The following is an 18,818-nucleotide window of genomic DNA, read 5'->3' on the forward strand; positions in this document are numbered from 1 at the left end:
ATCTAAATAAAAACATTCAGAAGAAGGTGCTAGAGATTGTGCAGTTTCTCAAAATAAGGGCCCATTCTTGAATCTGTTTTCGTTATGTCGATTTTCTTGTCATGTAGAAACAAAATTTCTCAATAGGATTTTGACTTAGTCCCTTATAAAAGGGTTTAGTAACATTCCAGTGCCTAAAGGGGCTACAGGAAAGCTGGAGACACTTTTCACAGGGGCATGTAGGGATAGGACAAGGGGAACAGCTTTAAACTGAAAGAGGGTAGGTTTAGATTAGACATTAGGAAGAAATTCTTTACTGTGACAGTGGTGAGGCACAGTTTACCCAGAGAAGCTTTGGATGCCTCATCCCTGGAAGTGTTCAAGGCCAGGCTGGATGGAGCTCTGAGCAACCTGGTCTAGGGGAAGGTGTCCCTGCCCATGACTGGGGTTTGAATGAGATATCTTGAAGGTCACTTCCAACCCAAACTGTTCTATGATTCTTTGAAAATGCATCAGTTTGTTAAAATATGAGTTCCATACTGACAGTGATGGAATATTTCTGTTGGTTCTTTACAAGCAAAAGAGACAAGAGTCAACTATGCAAACTTTTCTGCACATACCAGTTTGTTATTGTTCTGACTCTAGTGATAAATACCTGAAGAAAGTCAAATAAATTTGTTCCAAATCTGCTATGTTTACAGTTTCTACAGTAATAAACTTCCCACTTCAGGGTGTTTTTTGTGGTATTAAACCACTTAAGAGTTGAACACATTTCAGTTGTTCATTTGGAATATGGCAGTGGCAGCAAGATTTGATAAATCCCTATCCCAATGAGCCTGAGCATTTGTAGCTTGTAGCTGCTACTTATGAACAGGGAATAAATAAAAGCATCAGGAAGCTTGAGACGTTGTGACTTTCAAGTGTCCTTAGACTGGATGTGAGTTTTTGAACAGTTTCTTTAAATGGTTTTTGCAGTGCTATGCAGCTGTTTTTGAAAGTGTGTAAAGTGTGTCCTCTCCCTCATTAAAATAGAAGGAATTTGTATGAAGGTTAGTGGTGACACTAATGCATCTGTGGGGAGTGCCACGATCAGGCTGAGAAGGTAGAGATTACTTTTGTTTTTCCTCCTAAGACAAACAGCAGATTAGGATTCCTTGCTTCTGATTTAGAACAAAAGGAAAAGTGTCACTGAGATTTTATGAAAAACGTGAAGGGGAAAACTGATTTCCTGTTCCCTTTTGCTGTACTATCTTTGGCCTTTGGGGAGCAAGAAAGATCTGGTTTGTCAGAGAGTGAAAGAGTGTTATAGACAGGGGTTGGGGCACAGCAGTGCATTGAGCCCCATGTTCATCTTAATTGAGAATGGTTTCTTAGCTACCACATACCTGGTGGGTTTGTTGGTTTATTTGCTAAAACTTCAACTTGAACAGATTAGTCATTAGGATATTGGTACAGAAATCACTGACCTATGTTTATATGCTGTGATTTTTTGTGGTGCATGTATGTACTTTTCAGAAATAATTTGCTTTTATTTTGGTATGTGTGCATACCCTCTCTTCCACACTACAAAGTATGGAATGTCAGGCTGAATATGCATCAGGTGGAGATTCATCAGGATTTGACAATAAAAAACTAGGGGGAAAAATCAGATTTTAGCTGTTCGTGAGCTTATATCAGGGAGGCATTTCTTTGCTTAAAAAGGTATTTTTTTCCTTTTATTTTGATCTGCTGGCTCAAACCTTTACCTTTCATAATGATTTTAATCCATTTGCAGTATGCCTGTCTGCCAGCACGAAAAGTTATTGAAGCCAGCAAAGTTTGTCGAACCAACATGGACTGCCATAAGGACTTTGTTCCAAGCTTTTGTGTGACTCCTTCTTTGGAGAACCAAACGAGGCTAATCAGGGTAAAGCATCCACCCCATATTGACATGCTCTATGTAGGACACCCCATGCATCTTCAGTACACAGGTTGGTATTTTTTATTGAAAGTTTAGCAAAAACAATCTCTAATATGGTTTCCTTTGCCTGCCTGCTTAAACAAGGTCTCGGAGTGCTTCTTAGTTTATTTGTTTTAAGCAGAATCCATTTCTTGTTACAGCCAGTGGAGAGACATGGACTACTCAGGCCAAAAATGAAATGTTCAGAGTGCAATCAGTTTAGAAGGTAATAGAAACCATATGTGATATGAGGTGGTTGTTTTTTTTTCAGAAAAGGGCTATTTCTAGAACAGATCTTATTCAGGTTAGTCATAGGAACCAGGTACCTGCATTTTCCTAGCACATAAATGTCTCAAAATGCTGTTGTAAAATCTCTAGAGCACCTTGCTCCAGCACCTTGCCTGGAATACTAGTGTGACTGCTTACATCACACCTAATATCTAAGTATCTGTGACAGATTCCCATAACTACTGAGCCACAGGTGTTATCACAACATAGTTTTTTCCTGATTTATTTTTTCATTAGACTGCCTTAAATTAAGTAACTTCCTTACTTGGAAGTTCACTGTGACTCTCCTTTGGGCATCTTATATAAATAAAAAGTAATTCTGCTCCTGAAGTGAGTATGGAAAGAATTGAACAAATTCATCCACATCCTACTTGATAGCTTGAGTGGCATGGTGAAAATTAACTGCAGATGGGCTTTAAGAAGTTTGAAGTGTTAAATTACTATTCCTTCCTGTGAGGAAGGTATCTGTTCTTTACAGGCAGCTGAAACTCTCAGGGTGATTTTGCCTCAAACACCTTGGAAGTATCTCCTTAGGAAGGCATTGTACTTTTTGGAATGAGCACTGGAATTAGGTACAAAAAAGCTTTAGAAACAGTGATGAATCTGGTGATGTAAATCCATTAATATTCTTGGATACCATATTTTTAGTTAATCTATCAGACTTTACTTTTCCGTACTGGTAGTTTGATATTCTGAGGAGTTATTTATTTCAACTTTTTACAACATACTCTCATTTAAGCCCAAAATATAATCCCTTCATTTGTTGCTTCCAGCTTCATGCCATTTAAGAGGAAAACATTTTTTACTTGTGTGTTACCAACACACACTACTATATCTGATGATATTTATTTCAAACACAGCAATATATTTTAAGAATAGAGTTTTATAATTATTCAGAATTCCTTTTCTTGGTCTTTAACAATACAAACTATTGGTATTGAAGAACAGTTGATATTGGTCTCTTTTTAATACATTGGAGCAATGGAATTTTTGTTGATGTTTCCCACTGTGGTAATTCTGCAGAAGAATTGAACCTACCAGTCTTGCAAAAGTCAGGAAAGCATGTTACTGTTATTTAAAAAGGTAGTTCTTCTTAAAGAAGTTACTTTGTGAAAATACTATTTGCATGCACATGTAGGAGCAGAATTTTAAAGTGATTTAACCTTGGAACTGTGCACTGAATGTATTAGTTTGAAAGCTAGAATTTTATTTTATTACCAGCTTTGCTGCAAATGCAATCTGTGTTCTCACGTTCCCTTTGGAAAAACACTAAACCTTAAATGATAGGATCCTGGCTTGGGTAGCAGGCAGTCTGCGGTACCATGATAGAATTTAATGTATTCCAATGAAACAACTTGTAAGTATTTCAGACTTAGCATTGCACTGTTCAGGACTGGCTAGGGCCAAAGGTTTGGTGTGGTTTTTGGGTTTTTTTTTTAAATAGCAAAACTTTAAAGAATTATAATCCTAAATGAACTTACAATGATAGAGATTTGGCTAAAACTAGAAGAGAAGGATGATTAGGAGTGCATATTGTTTGGGACAGACACATTGAGTAATGCTTTTAGTTAGCATTCTTTCTGTAAAAAGTATCTAATATTATCCAATATAAATTCATACTGTTGGTTCACTACATATGGTATTAAGTCTTTTAAACTCTTCTTATTGCAGGCTAGATATATTCTAGAGTCCCTTCCTTTATTGGACAATGGATTTGTAGGGTTGAAATGGTGGGCCCTGTCAGTCCTGCCATTCAAATTTGCAGTATTTCTTCTTTATTATGTATCATGTCGTTTCTAGTAGTGCAACATTTTTGTTCCCTTCTCTGGCCCTTGTTGATTGGGAAGAATCTGGTGTCTAAGATTTGTATCAGGAATTCACATCATGTCCCTCAATGTTATTCTTACCCATCACAGATCAAAAACTGTAAGATTTTCTTCTTGAAAAGAAGATGGAGCTTACCTAGAAGACCATTTCCTCAAGTTTGACCAGTCTCCTACTTCTGTTATATCTGAGTCTTCTAAAAATAAGGCACTTCCTAACTTCGGGCACTTTTATGAGCAGCAGCAGCCATAATCCTTGATTAAGGTCTTTCTGGAACACCCTGTTCTCTCAGTATTTCGATGCTTGTTTACCCTTATAGCTGAGGATGGTCCTTCATTGCTTTTAAACCAGGTTTAAAGGCTTACACATACAGTTCTTCAGGAGACCACACAGAAATACCTCATGCCATGCTGTCTGTCTCCTCTGTGGCATACATGTCCTTTCCCCCATAAAGAAGTTTTGAAAAACTCATTGGTCAACCTAGTCTCCAAGTCACTTCCAATTAAAATTGTGTCTGTTATGAATTCTTCTCAATATTTGCCAACACCATCTAGCCTTGGGCAACAAAAGAAATGTTATTTCCAGGTCAAAGAATTGTTTAATTAGAGTGGGAAAACAATGACTGTTTTCTCTCACCCGGGCTCATTGCTGTCCACCTCTTCCCAGCAGTGTCTTTATGGACAAGCCTGTAGAGCATTATTTCTGTAATTCTTTTGTTATTCTTCAGAGGACTCGCCTACTACCATTAGATTTGATCCATTACAACTACAAAATTCATTGCTTCATGTTACAGTCTCTAGACCTCAGTCCAGCAACTTCCTGAAGAGTTTCTGTGTTTGGAGCTTGCTTCAGCAGCAAGGTTTGGAGTTTAGATCCATGTCTAGCGGCTGTCAGTGACAACAGTTTATTGTAACAAAGAGGGATGAAGATCAATTATCCGTTCTCAGTGTAGGCATAATTTCAGGTTCAGGATGGTGACTTGGTAGTGGCCATTAGGTGTTTGTCAGGAGGCAGTCAAGCTTTGTAACTACAGTGTTTTGCAGTGTGTGTCTTTTGAAACCTTTGAATACACTGGCTATCTCAGCCATTTTGGCTCATGAATGGGAGTTTTGGTGAGATGTTCTGATACCAACCTTCAACTTGATAAGTTGTTTGCTTTGGGTATCACTTAACCTGTACATACAGGCAAACTGGGTAATGCCAGGCTGGAGAGCAGCCCTGCAGAAAGACATCTGAGTGTCTTAGTGAACGGTAAGTTGAACATGAGCCAGCAATGCCCTGGCAGCCAGGAGGGCCACCTGTGTCCTAGGGGGCATCAGGGGAAGCATGGCAAGCTGGGCAGGGGAGGGGATTGTCGTGCTCTGCTCTGCTCTGCTCTGCACTAGGGTGGCCTCATCTCGAGTGCTGGGGGCAGCTTTGGGCACCACAATATAAGAAAGATATAAAGCCATTAGAGAGTGTCCAGAGGAAGCCTACAAAGATGATGAAGGGTCTAGACGGGAAACCATTTGAGAAGCAGCTGAGTTCACTTGGCTTTCTCAGCCTGGAGGAAACCTCAACGTGGTCTACAACCTCACAAAGGGAAGTGGAGGGGCAGGCATTGACAGGACAGTGACAGGATCTCAGAAAATGGCCTGAAACTGTGCCAGGAGAGGTTTTGATCAGATATCAGGAAAAGGTTCTTCACCCAGAGGTTGGTTGGGCACTGGAACAGCTCCTCAGGGAAGTGGTCACGACACCAAGCTTGACAGATTTCAGGCAACATTTGGACAATGCTGTCAGCACATGGTGTGATTCTTGGGGATGCCCTGTGCAGGGCCAGGAGTCGGGCTTGATGATCCTTGTGAGTCCCTTCCAACTCTGGATATTCTGATACTATGCAAATACTTGTGTGAAGACTGTCCCTTTTATTCAGAAAAAAAGCCAATCCCTGAAGCTGTCGGTTGTGTTTCTGTCAGTCCAACCCCTACCCTGGCAGGCCCACCTTCAGCTTTGGCCAGAGGACTGGGCCAGCAGGTTTGTGACTGGGGCTGGGTAGTTCCCACAGCTGCTGAAGGGCAGCTGAGGAGGGGCAGGCGAAGAGGGACAGCTTGGGGATCAGATGTGTGAGTCTCTTAGGGCTACTGCAGTGGCAGGGCAGGTTCAGGTAAACTGCTCTGGCTGTCTGTGCGTGTGATCAGGGCGGCGCGTTCCTGCTGGTCTCCAGAGAGACGCCTGTGGAGAGAGGAGGTGGCTAAGCTGCAGATGAGACACAGGGACTCTCCTCTACAGCAGGGCCCAGAGCTGGCAGGGCTCACTACTGTGAGTGGAGCTGCTGGCGCACCTTGGCAGAGGCACCACCAAGTAGGGGGATTCCTCCAGCCTCACTAGTCAGCAGCAGGTGCCAATGCATCTCTTGCTCTGTAGAGCAATACCACCCTCCACTCTTTTTCATCCTGACTTTGTTTTCCCTCTGCCTGTCACTCATGCAAGCTACTCCTGTCCAGGCATGCTCAGTTTGAGCAAATGCTGGCTCCAGTCCAAGTAGGCTCCCCAAGAGAAGACCCAGAAGATAAGAGGCCAGTTAAAGCTGCTGACAGCTGCAGAAGCCTCAGCAGAGTCTTTCAATCAACCACTAACTTGCTGCTGCATAGCAGCAGCCTGACTGAAAATGCTTTGTGGCTGTGAGCTGCCTTTGCAGGAAGCAGGAGCTGTGGGGGGGAACATTGACTCACCGTTTTCTCTGACACCACCAGCAGATTGCAAGAGCACACATCACTATCGTAGCTGGCAGGGCAACCAGGGCTATCAGTATGCCTATCATACAGCCTGTTCCACGACAGAAGATAGTTTCAATGTGCTCCTGGGCTTTAGGAGGGGTTTTGGTTGTTTCTCCAGCCATTTCTGCAGAGCAATTCAAAGTGTTTACCACTGGTAAACCTGCAGCATGTTTGATATCACCAGAATATTCACTGTTTTCCCCCCAGTGCTGGCCCTGGCATACTCCTACCCTTTTGAGGAAGGTTGTCACTCTGAACAGAACTCAAATGATCAGGTGGAGAGCACAGTGGGGAGCACTACTGCTTGACCAGTCATTCCTTTGACAAAAACTCACCAGGAAGTTCCACCTGCAACTATCCCTCTCTGGGCCAGCTCCCACACCCCAAGGGGATGGAGTCAGGCCCTCACAGGAGTCATTTGAGCTTTATTCTCCCTGTCTGGCTTTTCTCCAGCAGGGGCACTCCTTGCAGCCACATCCAGGTTTCAAGATGTGTCTCCCCATAAGGGACCCCAGCAGGACTGCTCAGTACCTGAGTGCTTTGGATCTCTTTGAGGAGATTCACCAGCTTTCTTATTCTGTTTTTCTTCAGTCTTAGACAGCACTGCCAAAAAGTAGAGACAGGTAAAGCCTCAGCATGGCTCAGGCATGGAGGATGGGGAGATTCCCTCCAGCTTCCCTGCCCAATATGCGAGTCGGAACACTAATGTGGACCTCAGCTCATGAGAGCGATCCTGCTCGGGGCTACTTTTGTGCTTTGGCCATCTAGGTACTCAAGGCAAGCTCTGGGATGAAGCTGCAGGGGGAGCTATGTTTGTGCAAGAGTCCTGTTTTCCATCGTCTCTGCAATGGGATCCAGATGTCTTGAAGCTACCATGCTTTCAGGTTGGTTGCTGATGTGACATGCAAGAGTAGGCACTGGGGAAAGTGCCTGATGCTCACCATAGGACAGCAATTACCTGGCCATGCCAGTGGCTGGCATCAGCCTTGGAATGAACAACTTGCATTTCACATGGAAGGAAGTTTAAATGTACTTTCCTCCAACTAACTTACCTGCAGGATTCCGCATATGCTTGAAGACTGAAGATTTCCTCAAGCCTTTGGCCTCAGCATCTTAAAGAAAATTGCTCATTAATAAGCTATTGATACATTAGTGATAATTATTCTTTCAAAGGAAGAGACATTGAGAACTTACATGCTCCATGCCTGCCCAAGGGCTCCAAACCATCTTTTTTCCAGGCTGCCAGAGAATCTGCTAGGGAGTCAACTAGAGGCAAGCACAGAGAAATGTTTCCATTGTGTGTTGGGATCTTCTATTTGTGTAAGGAAGCACTGGATGGGGGTCAGGTAACAACGTGGGAGCCAAATGTCAATGGATTGCCAGAGCTGCAGCGGGAGACCAGGGACCTGGCAGCTCAACACTCTTCAAACACAATGTGCAACACCCCTGGAGGGCAGATGGACCCTTGGGACTCTCTTAACAGGAGAGCGCTCACACAGAGGAAACCCTCACTAAAGCACTGGAGGAAGAAACACTGGTGAGAAGACCCCACTAACCCATGGAAGGCTGGGCCACTGCTGGCAGCTTACCTGCTTCCTTTGATTTCTGTGGAACATAGTTGGCAGTCCCGGGATACGGGACCATCAGGAGGATGAGGAAGGAGAGGAAAAGATGGTGGACAAGGGCCATGGTCCCCCTTCCACCACACTGCTGCTGCTGCTGCAGTCAGGGATGGGGGCTAGGCAGTTGGTTGTTATGGCCAGTGCAGTACCATGGGGCTCTGTGACCTCATGGCCCCGTGCAGCCAGGGCAGGGCTGTGTGGGGATGGCTCTCAGGGTGCCCATGGAGAGCTGCGGCAGCACCGTGGGGCTGTGTGACCTCATGGCCCTGGAATGAGCAGGTGGCCAGTGTGGGGCTGTGTGAGGATGGAGCTCAGGGTGCTCCTGGGAAACTGCCTCCAAAGCAGAGGAGAGCATCCCATAGGGCAGGATCAAGAACACCTTCTACAGGTTTGCAGACAGTGCCAAGCTCAGTGGTGTGGTTGGCACACCAGAAGGATGGGAAGCCAACAACAAGCTGAACAAGCTTGAAAAGAACCCTCATGAGGTTCAGTAAGACCAAGTACAGTCCTGCACCTGCACTGGGGCAAGCCCCTGTATAAAGCTGCAGAAGGCTGTAGTGTCTACTTGCTTAACCAATGTAATTTTTAAAATAAGTCTAAAACAGTATTTTAATAAAATATTGCATTTAGTTGAGTAATTCTGTGCGTAGAGTAGGTAAAAGGAAAAATTCTTTTATCTTTAGGGCTTTTGGTACTAAAAACTACTAGACAAACACATAGAATGTTTCAGAGAACTTCCCAGTTGTATCTCTGATAAACAGTGGCTTATCCTACAGGCTTTCTTCTAGAAAGAGATTGTAAACAATGAAGTAGTGATTCACTAAACATGGTGAGGCACTGAAACATGTTGCCTATAGAAATGATCTATGCCCCATCCCTGGTAGTGTTCAAGGCAAGGCTGGGTGGGGTTTTGAGCAATCTGGTCTGGTAGATGTTCCTGACTGCCAGGAAGGTTGAAACAAGATGATGTTTCTACCCAAATCATTCTGTGATTGACTTGGATTGCTCTGACTTTCTGAGCTGGGTAGTATCCAGGATTTCTGTTGTGTCTTTCACTCAGTTGTCCAACAGATTTATTTTTTTCTCAGCTCCCCTAAATCAAAGGTCAGTCTTAAGCTTTAAGCAAAAACGTGACTTTCAAGCACACTTGCAGTTTTGATACTGAAAAGTTCTCTGCTTGTTGCCATACCAAACCCATTCTTTTTTTGGTTCTCCTTGCTGTCCTTATCTTTCCAGCCCATGGTGTGTTTGCTAGCTGGACGTACCAGAAGGGCACCTATTAACAGAAGAAAATGTCTTTATGTGACTGAATGGACCAGTTCTCTACCCTATGTACCTTTAGAACTACTCTCCCTTGCCTTTGTTGGTGTGTCCTTGAATTCTTTATTGAACCTGAAGAAATCTGATCTCACTCTTAAGTAAGATATACTTAGCAGCACTTTTGATACGTTATGTTCCAAATGTTCTCTTAGCCTGGTTAAAATTTCTCCAAGGGTGGGTTAAACTAAGCTGTTCCTTTCCCGAGGGATGCTTGTATTGAGTGGGATTTGAACTCTTGCCTTCAAATATCTCTGTGGAGTTATGTATTTCTTATGGCTGTAAGTGTTCTCCACATAGGTGGGGAAAATTCAGGCCATTGTGGCTGGGCACTCACATCTAAAGTTGTTCTTCAAAGAGAGCATTGGTGGTACTATGCAAGTTTATCCTCAAGATGTTTTTCTTATTCTGCATTAATTTACCCTAACCTCTTCCTTCTGGAGATATCACCCTGCTGTACCTTCCTTTTAGTAGGAAAAGCATCTTTCTTGCAGCTGTCAGAGAATGGCTCTCAAACAGTCCCTGGTGCTGGCAGACCCAGAATGCTACCCAGATGGAACATTCCTGTACTAACAAAGTGCCTTCTGGCAGGTCTCAAACTACTGCACTTGCCTTGGAGAATCTCTGTGAAACATTTGACATGCAGTCTACTGAAGGTTCATGTCCACCTTCAAAGAACAGTGTGTACAATAATAAAGTATTCAGGATCACGTGGTCCTTGACACTGCAGTTTTCCAGTCACTGTTTTTAAGGATGCCAAGTCTCACCTCCCAGGTTTTTGAGTTGCACCAGGTTATATCTTGACATCACTTATCATCTGAACACAGAAGACAAGCTACTTATGTACTGGCTAACTGGTATTGTGTGATGCAGCTGTACATCCCCTCATAGCCTTTGCATTCTTGGAGGGATTCCAGAATTCTGCTCCCCATCTCCCTCCCTCCTGTACACCATGAGCTCAGCCTCAAGTTAAGGGGATCTTCTGCAGGTACTGCAAGAGAAATTTTTTCTGACCTTCAGAGAATATACACGTGTGCACCCACAGTGTGCATGTGGACTGCATATGTTGAAAAAGTCTGGTAACTATAATCTCTTTTCTTTGAAAAATACTGTAATCATACCGTGAAGTCTATGACTAAAGATGCCTCTTGAAATATGTATTATAGATCTAGTTTTACTGAAATGCTAATGTGCTTTGTGTAGTGACTTTACTGGGATAGTGGCCATGTTTAAGAAAAATATAATAGCTGCACTCTTGTAAAAAAACCCATTGATTATTTGTCCTGGAAGAGGGTCATTTCACATGTGATTTTTCTGCAAAATTGTAATCTAAAATTCATAGTCTTATAACCCTGGAATGACTTTTCATGCTTTGTGTATTTTCATTTCAGTAAGTCTCAGCAGTTTTGTGCCACGACAAAACTTTCTAAGTATTGATCTGCCTGTGGTGATAGAGACATTTTGCAAGTATCCTTTGAAGTATGTTTGTTCTTTTAAGGTAAGAGGGAACTGTTTAGAATTTAGTGACCTACCAAAATTTCAGTTGGATGTCATTTTAGACAGGATGCCCTGAAATATTTCTGTATAGATTTGACATCTTTATCCCATCTCTGCATTGATTGTTGTCCATGTGCCAAGCTGAAAATGAAATCTCTCACTTTCTTGTGCTTAAAAGCATATTTTTGGTGAGTGCTTTTTTAACTCGAGGGTGAGCCTTAACATATGTGACATGAAAGCCAAAGTGAGCCTGAGTTTAAGTCAGGAAAAATGAGATGTTCTTGCTGGCTTTGCAATGTCAGAGTTTTATTATTTTGTGTCATTATACTGAACTAAATAAGAGGATATGGTTGGAGTTTTTTATTTTTTTCTTCAAAAGAAAAGAAAATAGCTATTCAAGAAACAGGATAATTCAGTTAACTCTTGCTTATTAATGAACAAGATTATATATATACACACACATACATATATATATTAGTAGACTTGAATGTGGCCAATCTAGGAACCCTTAACCCTGGAAAGAAATGTTTATGTGTGGCCATAGAATAACTGAACTGTGTAGTTCAGTTTAATGGCAAGTCCGTAGGACCAGAATAGAGGTACCACATGAGCTCCCATTTTCTGGGAGCACATCAAGGTTCGTGCTGCCCCAGCTCCTTTCCTACTCGTGTTCTTGCCTGGCCATTTAGGATAGAGGCAGGTGCTGCAATCAGCAAGCCTTTAACCACCAGTAAAAATTACCTGACCGTGCCTCATTCTCAGAATGTACAGAATGGACATGTACAGAAATCCACTCAGCTTTTCTGCCTAACAGGTAAGTAGGAGAGATAGGTCAGATTTCTGATTATATTCTAATCATTTAGTGTTTTGGAAAATATTCCTAGTCATGATTTCATGATACTTGGGTCTAGAGTACCTTCTTACTTCAGGCATAGTGCCAGAGCTATAACTTGCCTCCAAAACTACACAAAGCAAGCAAAGAAGATGGTGGCTTTGCTGTCTCCTGCTTTCACTCAAGTTGTGAAGAGTGCAGGCTTAAGTATCCAGACTTAATTCTTAGAAAATAAAAATCTGTAAAGACAGTTCTCTGAGTGGGTATGTATGTTATGGGCTAAAACTAATTTTACTCATACAATTTCTGTGAAATGGAATGGCAGCTAGAAAAATAACCCTTGTATGTCTCTCTTTGCATACTAGAAATCGTTTGGGGTTTTTTAAATTTTTTTTTTTACATTTTCTCAGATACTCTTAATGAACCTTAACTACATTCAACCAGGTACCTCATCTCACTATCAGGAGCACTGGCAGTTATCAATGCTGTACCCTGCTTTGCTTTGGATGGTCAGTGGATATTAAATTCCTTCCTGGAAGCCACGCTGAGCTCCCTAATTGTAGAAAAACAAAACAGAGAGCTTGTTGGTTTTTTGATTTTACTTGCTGGTAGTGCACTTTTGGCTGCCAATGTTGCACTGGGACTTTGGTTGGTGACAGCACGATAGAACATTGGATATTCTTCCATCAGTTCTCAAAGTACACAGAAATAATGAATCCATTACCTTTTAAAATTTGTCCAGTACTGAGATTGAAATAATTCCCTTAAAATGACACTGAAAGAACAATCAACTAGGGGTTGCTGTTTTAGTTTAAAACTTTACAACACCATGTCTGTGGTCATGGAAATCTCATAGGAAAAAGTAGAAGCTTTTTTATTTACTCTTTAAGCAGTCTTTAGGTATTACTTTCGGAGAAATTTAATTTTAAGATTTCATAGGAAAAAATCAGACTTCATTAATTCAGATCTCAAAATAAGGGAATTATTTTACCTCAAACATTTGTAAAGTGGGAGGAAAAAACTAGTTTTATTTTGTAATTTAAATAATTGTCTGTATGGGCTCTGATCATTTCTCAGTCAGCATAGTCTTCAGTGACTTCTTTTGGTTTTGGTATTCTACCAGACTGGATTCTAAGAAGCCCTAAAGTCTGGTCTCAAAATGGGGAGAAGCTAGGTAAAATGCTTACCATTTGTTAATGGGGAGAGAGAAGCCATTTGGGTGAGTGGCTTTCCTTTTCACCTGGCCAAAATGACTGGAGGAAAGTTGTCCTCAGGATGTAGATGAGAAGTCCCAATGTCTGCTAAAAATGAAGCGTGTGGGAGGACAGCACAGCCCACGTTTGCATTGCTTACACTTTCAGTTGTATATTGTCATACGCAGCTGAAGTTTTTTTAAAGGCAATATTTGTCAGCAATAGCCACAAGATACTAAAATTTAGTTTCTGAGTGCTGAAGTATGCTGTGCAGTTTTCCTGAGTGATATGTAATGTTTGTGGTGTTTTACTCAGAAAATAATACTGTATTCTACCTGTTCACAGTTGAAAGTGAAACCTATTGTTTTTACGGTGTCTATCTTCTGATGCTATGCATGTAATATGTACAGTAACTCACTGATGGTTTTCTGTATTTCAAAGGGTAATTTTCTTTGTCTAGAATTCATTCTGTTCAAAGATAGCTAACAAAGATACTTAGCTGGTCTTAGATATTAATTATTTAGAGGAAGAATATGATTTTGACTTGAACTATTTAAATATTTGGCTTTGCTTCCTGAGAGGAATACAGACCATATCCATGTTCTTAAATGAACAGTGGAAGAGCAGTCAGTGTTTTACTGACTGAAGTATGTGTAAAATGCTTTGAAGTTCTTTAGGTCTGTAATGTTTTGTACCCAGTAGGATTATATATTGAATGCCTTTTCCTCCTGTGATATATTGCCTAGTTTATGTAAGTCAGGTTCAGTCAGAGCCTTGCCTCAATATAGGCTGATATTTAAACAAAAATGCTCTGGTTTGGGAGCCTAAATATTTGAAATAGGAAATAGTTGAAAAATACCCTGCAACTTCTGCCTCATACAGTGCTCCCCATAGGAGCTGCTGAAGCTCAGAGTTCCTTTACAAAAATGACCTTTCCATCAGGATCTGAAGTGGAACCTAAGCTCACAGATCCTGGCTTGCAGGGAATACTGAAACATCTATGATCAGGTAAAATAGATTTTTTTGGCACTTGAGGTGAAAGCCTGGGTAATTTCAAAGTGGGGAGGAGCCCAATTCCTGGTGTTGCTGCACAGTTTCATAACTCTATGATGATTGCATTTGCCCACTGATGTGCACTTTGGCACAGTAGCTTTCACACTTAAGATGCACTCTTTTCTTACACTGATGCAAGTAAGTAATGAGAGACCATGTCTATTTATTTGTTGTTGGCTAGTTTACATCCCTTTCCAGTGCTGCCACAAGCTGGGCCCTCACAGTTTGCCTCTGTGATGGGGCTGGCCCGTGCCTCTCCTTTTCAGGCATTTCAACCCAGGCAAATTGGGACAGGTCCTGGTTGGAGAGAGTAAATCCTCCAATCCAGTGTGAGCTGGCCCCTTTGGGGACCATTAAAAATAACACGAAGTGCAAGAAAGAAAAAGCAAACTATTCCCTGTAAGTCTAACTTGTCATCACTCTTGGAAACATAGAGGTTTCAGAGTAGCAGTTCTGATGGGCCATTCTGCCATCCCTCCATGGACAGGAGGACAGGAGCAGCCTGATCCTTGCACAAGGCCTGACTCTGAGGCTCTCTCACCTCAGTGGCTGTTCACTAATCTGAGCTCTTCCTTTCGGTGGCTCTATGACACTTTCCTCCATCTCATCCAATTGACAGTGCAAAACATCAATTTCCACTTGGAAGTTTTACTGTAGTGTAGTAAGACAGGATATTTAATTTCAAAACGTGTCAAGTTTGATATTTATTTATTCATGTTGACTACAATGGCTTGGAACAATCCTTCAGCATAGTGCCTCTCATGGAGATGTAGGCAACAGATTTGGAAAAACCCAAAGCTTCTGAATTGACATACACAAATTTGATCTGCTGTAATGAGGCTGGCAGGCTGTTCCTGGTTATTTAGTGTGCTGCCAAAACATGAAGTTTTATCAAATGAAGCTAAAGCCAGTTTACTTTACACGGTCACTGGAAGCCACAGTTTCACAAAGTAGAACTTCAGTCTGTGTCTGAGCTCATAAGCAAGAAGAGAAGACATTGGTCATGGCTTTAGCAAAACAGACACACTAGTGCACTGTAAAGACCCTAGATATCATGTATGGAAGAGAGAGTATTAGAAGTGCTTAAAAATAATTCATGAGTCCATTCCTCCACATGTAAAATTCAACTGAGTAAGGGTTGATTTAGGTATGTACAGGTTCTTTAAATGAAGTCTTTAAGCAAACTGAGTGACCCAGAACATCTTCAATTAGTGTAATTAGAAAGGTAATAGGTTGGACTACTCTCTGAAAAAGAAGTTGTTCAGTGGATCCATTTCATTCTCTATAATCCTAACATATGGATTACATTCTGATAAGCATGTGCCATACATACACTTCCTGGGACAATTTTTTCCTGGGGTTTTGGTCATTTATTTAGCAAGAGAAAACACAAAAGTACGGAGTGATTTTTGTGTGTTGGATTTTTACTGGAGTATTTCTGATTTGTTTTGTTTTTGTAAAAATAGAAAGTTTTAAAATTAAATCCTTCTACATTTTATTCTAATTAGCCCCTCAAAATCTTTAATACGAAATCCATCAATATAATTATAGGGCATATTGACTGGACTATAAAATACAACACTCTTAAAGATCAGATGGCTGCTACTATTTATGTATATACTATGCATTTTTAATCTGTATCAGATGGAAAAAGTAATGTCTAATATTCAGAAATGTTATACTTAGCTTTTGTTTGAAAATTTCCAGAAGAATTCCATAATTATAATCATTGTTCTACTTTTTTTAATGAAATTGTTTTTTATATCAGCAAATATTTAAATAGCATGTTCTGATAATGCATGACATGACATGAAGATGGCAAACTCCTTAGCATGGGGGATGTTACATGCTCTTTGCTAACTTAGGAAATTAAAACCAGCTTGCTTCTGTACCAATGAAATGAAAGAGGCTTCACTAGAAAAAGTATAGACAAACTTGCACATTAGTGATTCCAAATTATGAGCCACTGTGGAAAATTTGTTAACTCATCTTTTTTATTTAGAATGAAACAACCATGTTGATAGTTTCTTTCAGTGAAAATTCTACATTTGTGGATACGTGTGTATACATACATTTCTGTAACAGATACATACATAGCCATAGGATGGATTAATGCTATTTTAGGGCTAGCTTACTGCAGTCCTCCATATTCTGCAATGCAGGCTTTTGTTTTTCTTTTTCCTTCTCTCTGTGAATTCTCTCTGTGGTTTTCTCTGGATTTGGAAACTTTTTGGGAACTTTTATTTTCTTCCCATAAGCAATTTTAACTTCTTTATTAGCAGAAAACAAGTGATGGGGATATGATGTAACCACAGCTGCATGACTTTTGTTCAGATGATGTTTAGAGTATGTTTTTTACTTTCTGTGAAGCCTCAACTACAAACATGGTAAACAGAGCTTTTTCAGGGCAACTAAAAGAGGTCAACCTTGGAATGCATCACTCTCTTACTGCTGGTGTTTGTGCTGTTCTAAAGAACTGGGATGAACAAGACTATGTAGAGCATACTGAAGAAATAAAGTTTTCAGGACAGAACTCTCCATGGCAGGGTGTTTCAGCTTTGTTTTAATAAGGATATGTTTTGTTCAGCTTAGCACATCAGCAATCCCAGCATTCCCATAGCTTCCCATACATTTTACATGATGTCAAAGGGTGACCTCTAGGAATATTTTTAAAATAAATTATGTATTTCTTACAAATTCAGAGCTTTCATACAGATTTGAGTATCACTAATGACAGATGAAGAAGGCTTATTAAGGTTTTTATAGCCTAGTCTGTAGTTAATTGTTTTAAAAATATGAGAGTTAAATGCTAGATGTAAATAGTTATTTGTAAAATATGCATTTAGTACACCTGCATTCAGACCAATTTCCACAACCAGTTTTGCCTCAGCTTTGTTCTTGTAATCATGTGAGTAAGGAATCTTGAACCTTAACACAGGTAAGATCCAATATTGGCAAATATTTTATGTCCTCTTTATTCTGAATTTCATGTAACGCTATTTATTAGTTATTTAATGTGGCTGAGTTACCTGGGGTACACACCCTGCATCAATGCAGCATTTGGGAACATTGCACTGGAGACTGCCAGCAAACAGCAGCTCTCTGACTGCTGGTCCTTGGGCTCACCCACTCCATCCTGTGAAGAGTAGATGGCAGTGTTTAAGGGCAGTGAAGGACTTCAGTTTATGGCAGCTTTATGAAACGTTCACACTGCTGACCTGGTGTGAAAGTACAGGAACAAAGAGCAGGATATGACACTGCAATTCCTTTCATTCCGTTTACATTGTCATGAAACCTGAAAAGCACTAGTAATTAACATTTCAGAGCAGGAAGATATGTTTTGCAGCCCTTCACTGAATCATTCAGTGACTGGTGGTCAAACTTATTTCTTAACACTTGGTCATTCCTTCAATAAATATGTGCTGAATGAGTAGTGTGGATAGTCGTAGCTTGTTTTGTAAAATGGACTTGGATATTTCTCACCTCTAGATGTTCATCCTGGGATGGTTTTTGCAGCATCATAGTACAATTGATCTTCATTGATACTGGCTTGAAAGTTTGGAGGCTATTTCCAAACCATCACTAGGAAAATATATTTTCAAGTTGTTTGATAATATTTTAAATTCATCTTTTCCTTACATTACATTGTTTTTAGATTTTATATACTCAGTTGATCTTATCTGAAGCCTGTCAATGGAATACGTATTGTTTAGAAATTCACTGTGGGGTTTTTTTCCTCTACATTGCCTTATTTTTCATACTGACTCACAGCTGTGGAATGTTAGAGTTCTAGACCCTTTGTTCCCACTATGCATTGTTTCATGATCATGGGGTTTTTTTAAAAAATGGAAAAAAAAAGAAAGCTTCATTTTGAAAATGTCAGCTAGCAAATATATGGAACACTGAATAATGTATTGTGGTTTTGTTTTCCTTTTTTTCTCTATTTAATTAACCAAACAATAAGTATTGTTTTCTATGTATAATAAATGTATCCTGCAAATAAATTCATTGTCTGATTGTTGATGTGCTTAAGTCTGTTTTTAAAAATAAGGTAGAGTGACATCATTCCTTACTAGTGGCAATTGCCATATTCTCTCATATGTTTCTGTTCTCTTCATATGTGATTCATATTCTCTCTCTGGGTACCAATAAGATATACCATCCTTTTGGGTATCTGACCACCTCCTAAAAATAATACCAACTACCACTTTCCCTTATTTATCAGCTTATCACAGTAATAGTTGAAACATTTGACACTTGATGTCATCGTCAAGGTAAGCAAAACCATTGCTCTGGCCAGTCCCGTGTGAAGAACTCAGAATGTCAGCTCGTCAAAGGTGAGCTTCTGTATGAGTACCTTTGATTTGTTTATCCAGGCCAGCCCAGATGGGCACATGCCCTGCTGGTTCTGGACAGGTTTCCTTGGGTGTCCAGGTGGGTCTGGGCTGTGCTAGCACAGCGTACCCGGGTACTGCAGCTCTGTGAGAGGGGAGCCTTGATGCTCTGCTTCTTGAG

The 18,818-nt window shown here is 40.7% G+C and overlaps 1 protein-coding gene across 3 annotated transcripts in view; it reads left to right on the forward strand.

Moving 5' to 3' along the window:
- MBTPS2 (membrane bound transcription factor peptidase, site 2) overlaps positions 1 to 18,324 on the forward strand; it is a 39,446-nt gene extending 21,122 nt beyond the window's left edge. For 2 of the 3 annotated variants that reach the window (XM_033051914.1, XM_033051915.1), the window contains exons 9-11: positions 1,754 to 1,949; positions 11,120 to 11,195; positions 12,502 to 18,324. In XM_033051914.1, coding sequence (XP_032907805.1) covers positions 1,754 to 1,949; positions 11,120 to 11,195; positions 12,502 to 12,724 — 495 coding nt within the window. In that variant the 3' untranslated portion in view covers positions 12,725 to 18,324. Of the gene's footprint in view, positions 1 to 1,753; positions 1,950 to 11,119; positions 11,196 to 12,501 lie in introns of those variants that run through there. The other variant, XM_033051918.2, reaches the window with a different exon arrangement.
- Positions 18,325 to 18,818: the final 494 nt, after the last annotated feature.

Source organism: Catharus ustulatus, chromosome 2 (assembly GCF_009819885.2).
Source record: "Catharus ustulatus isolate bCatUst1 chromosome 2, bCatUst1.pri.v2, whole genome shotgun sequence".
NCBI lineage: Eukaryota > Metazoa > Chordata > Aves > Passeriformes > Turdidae > Catharus > Catharus ustulatus.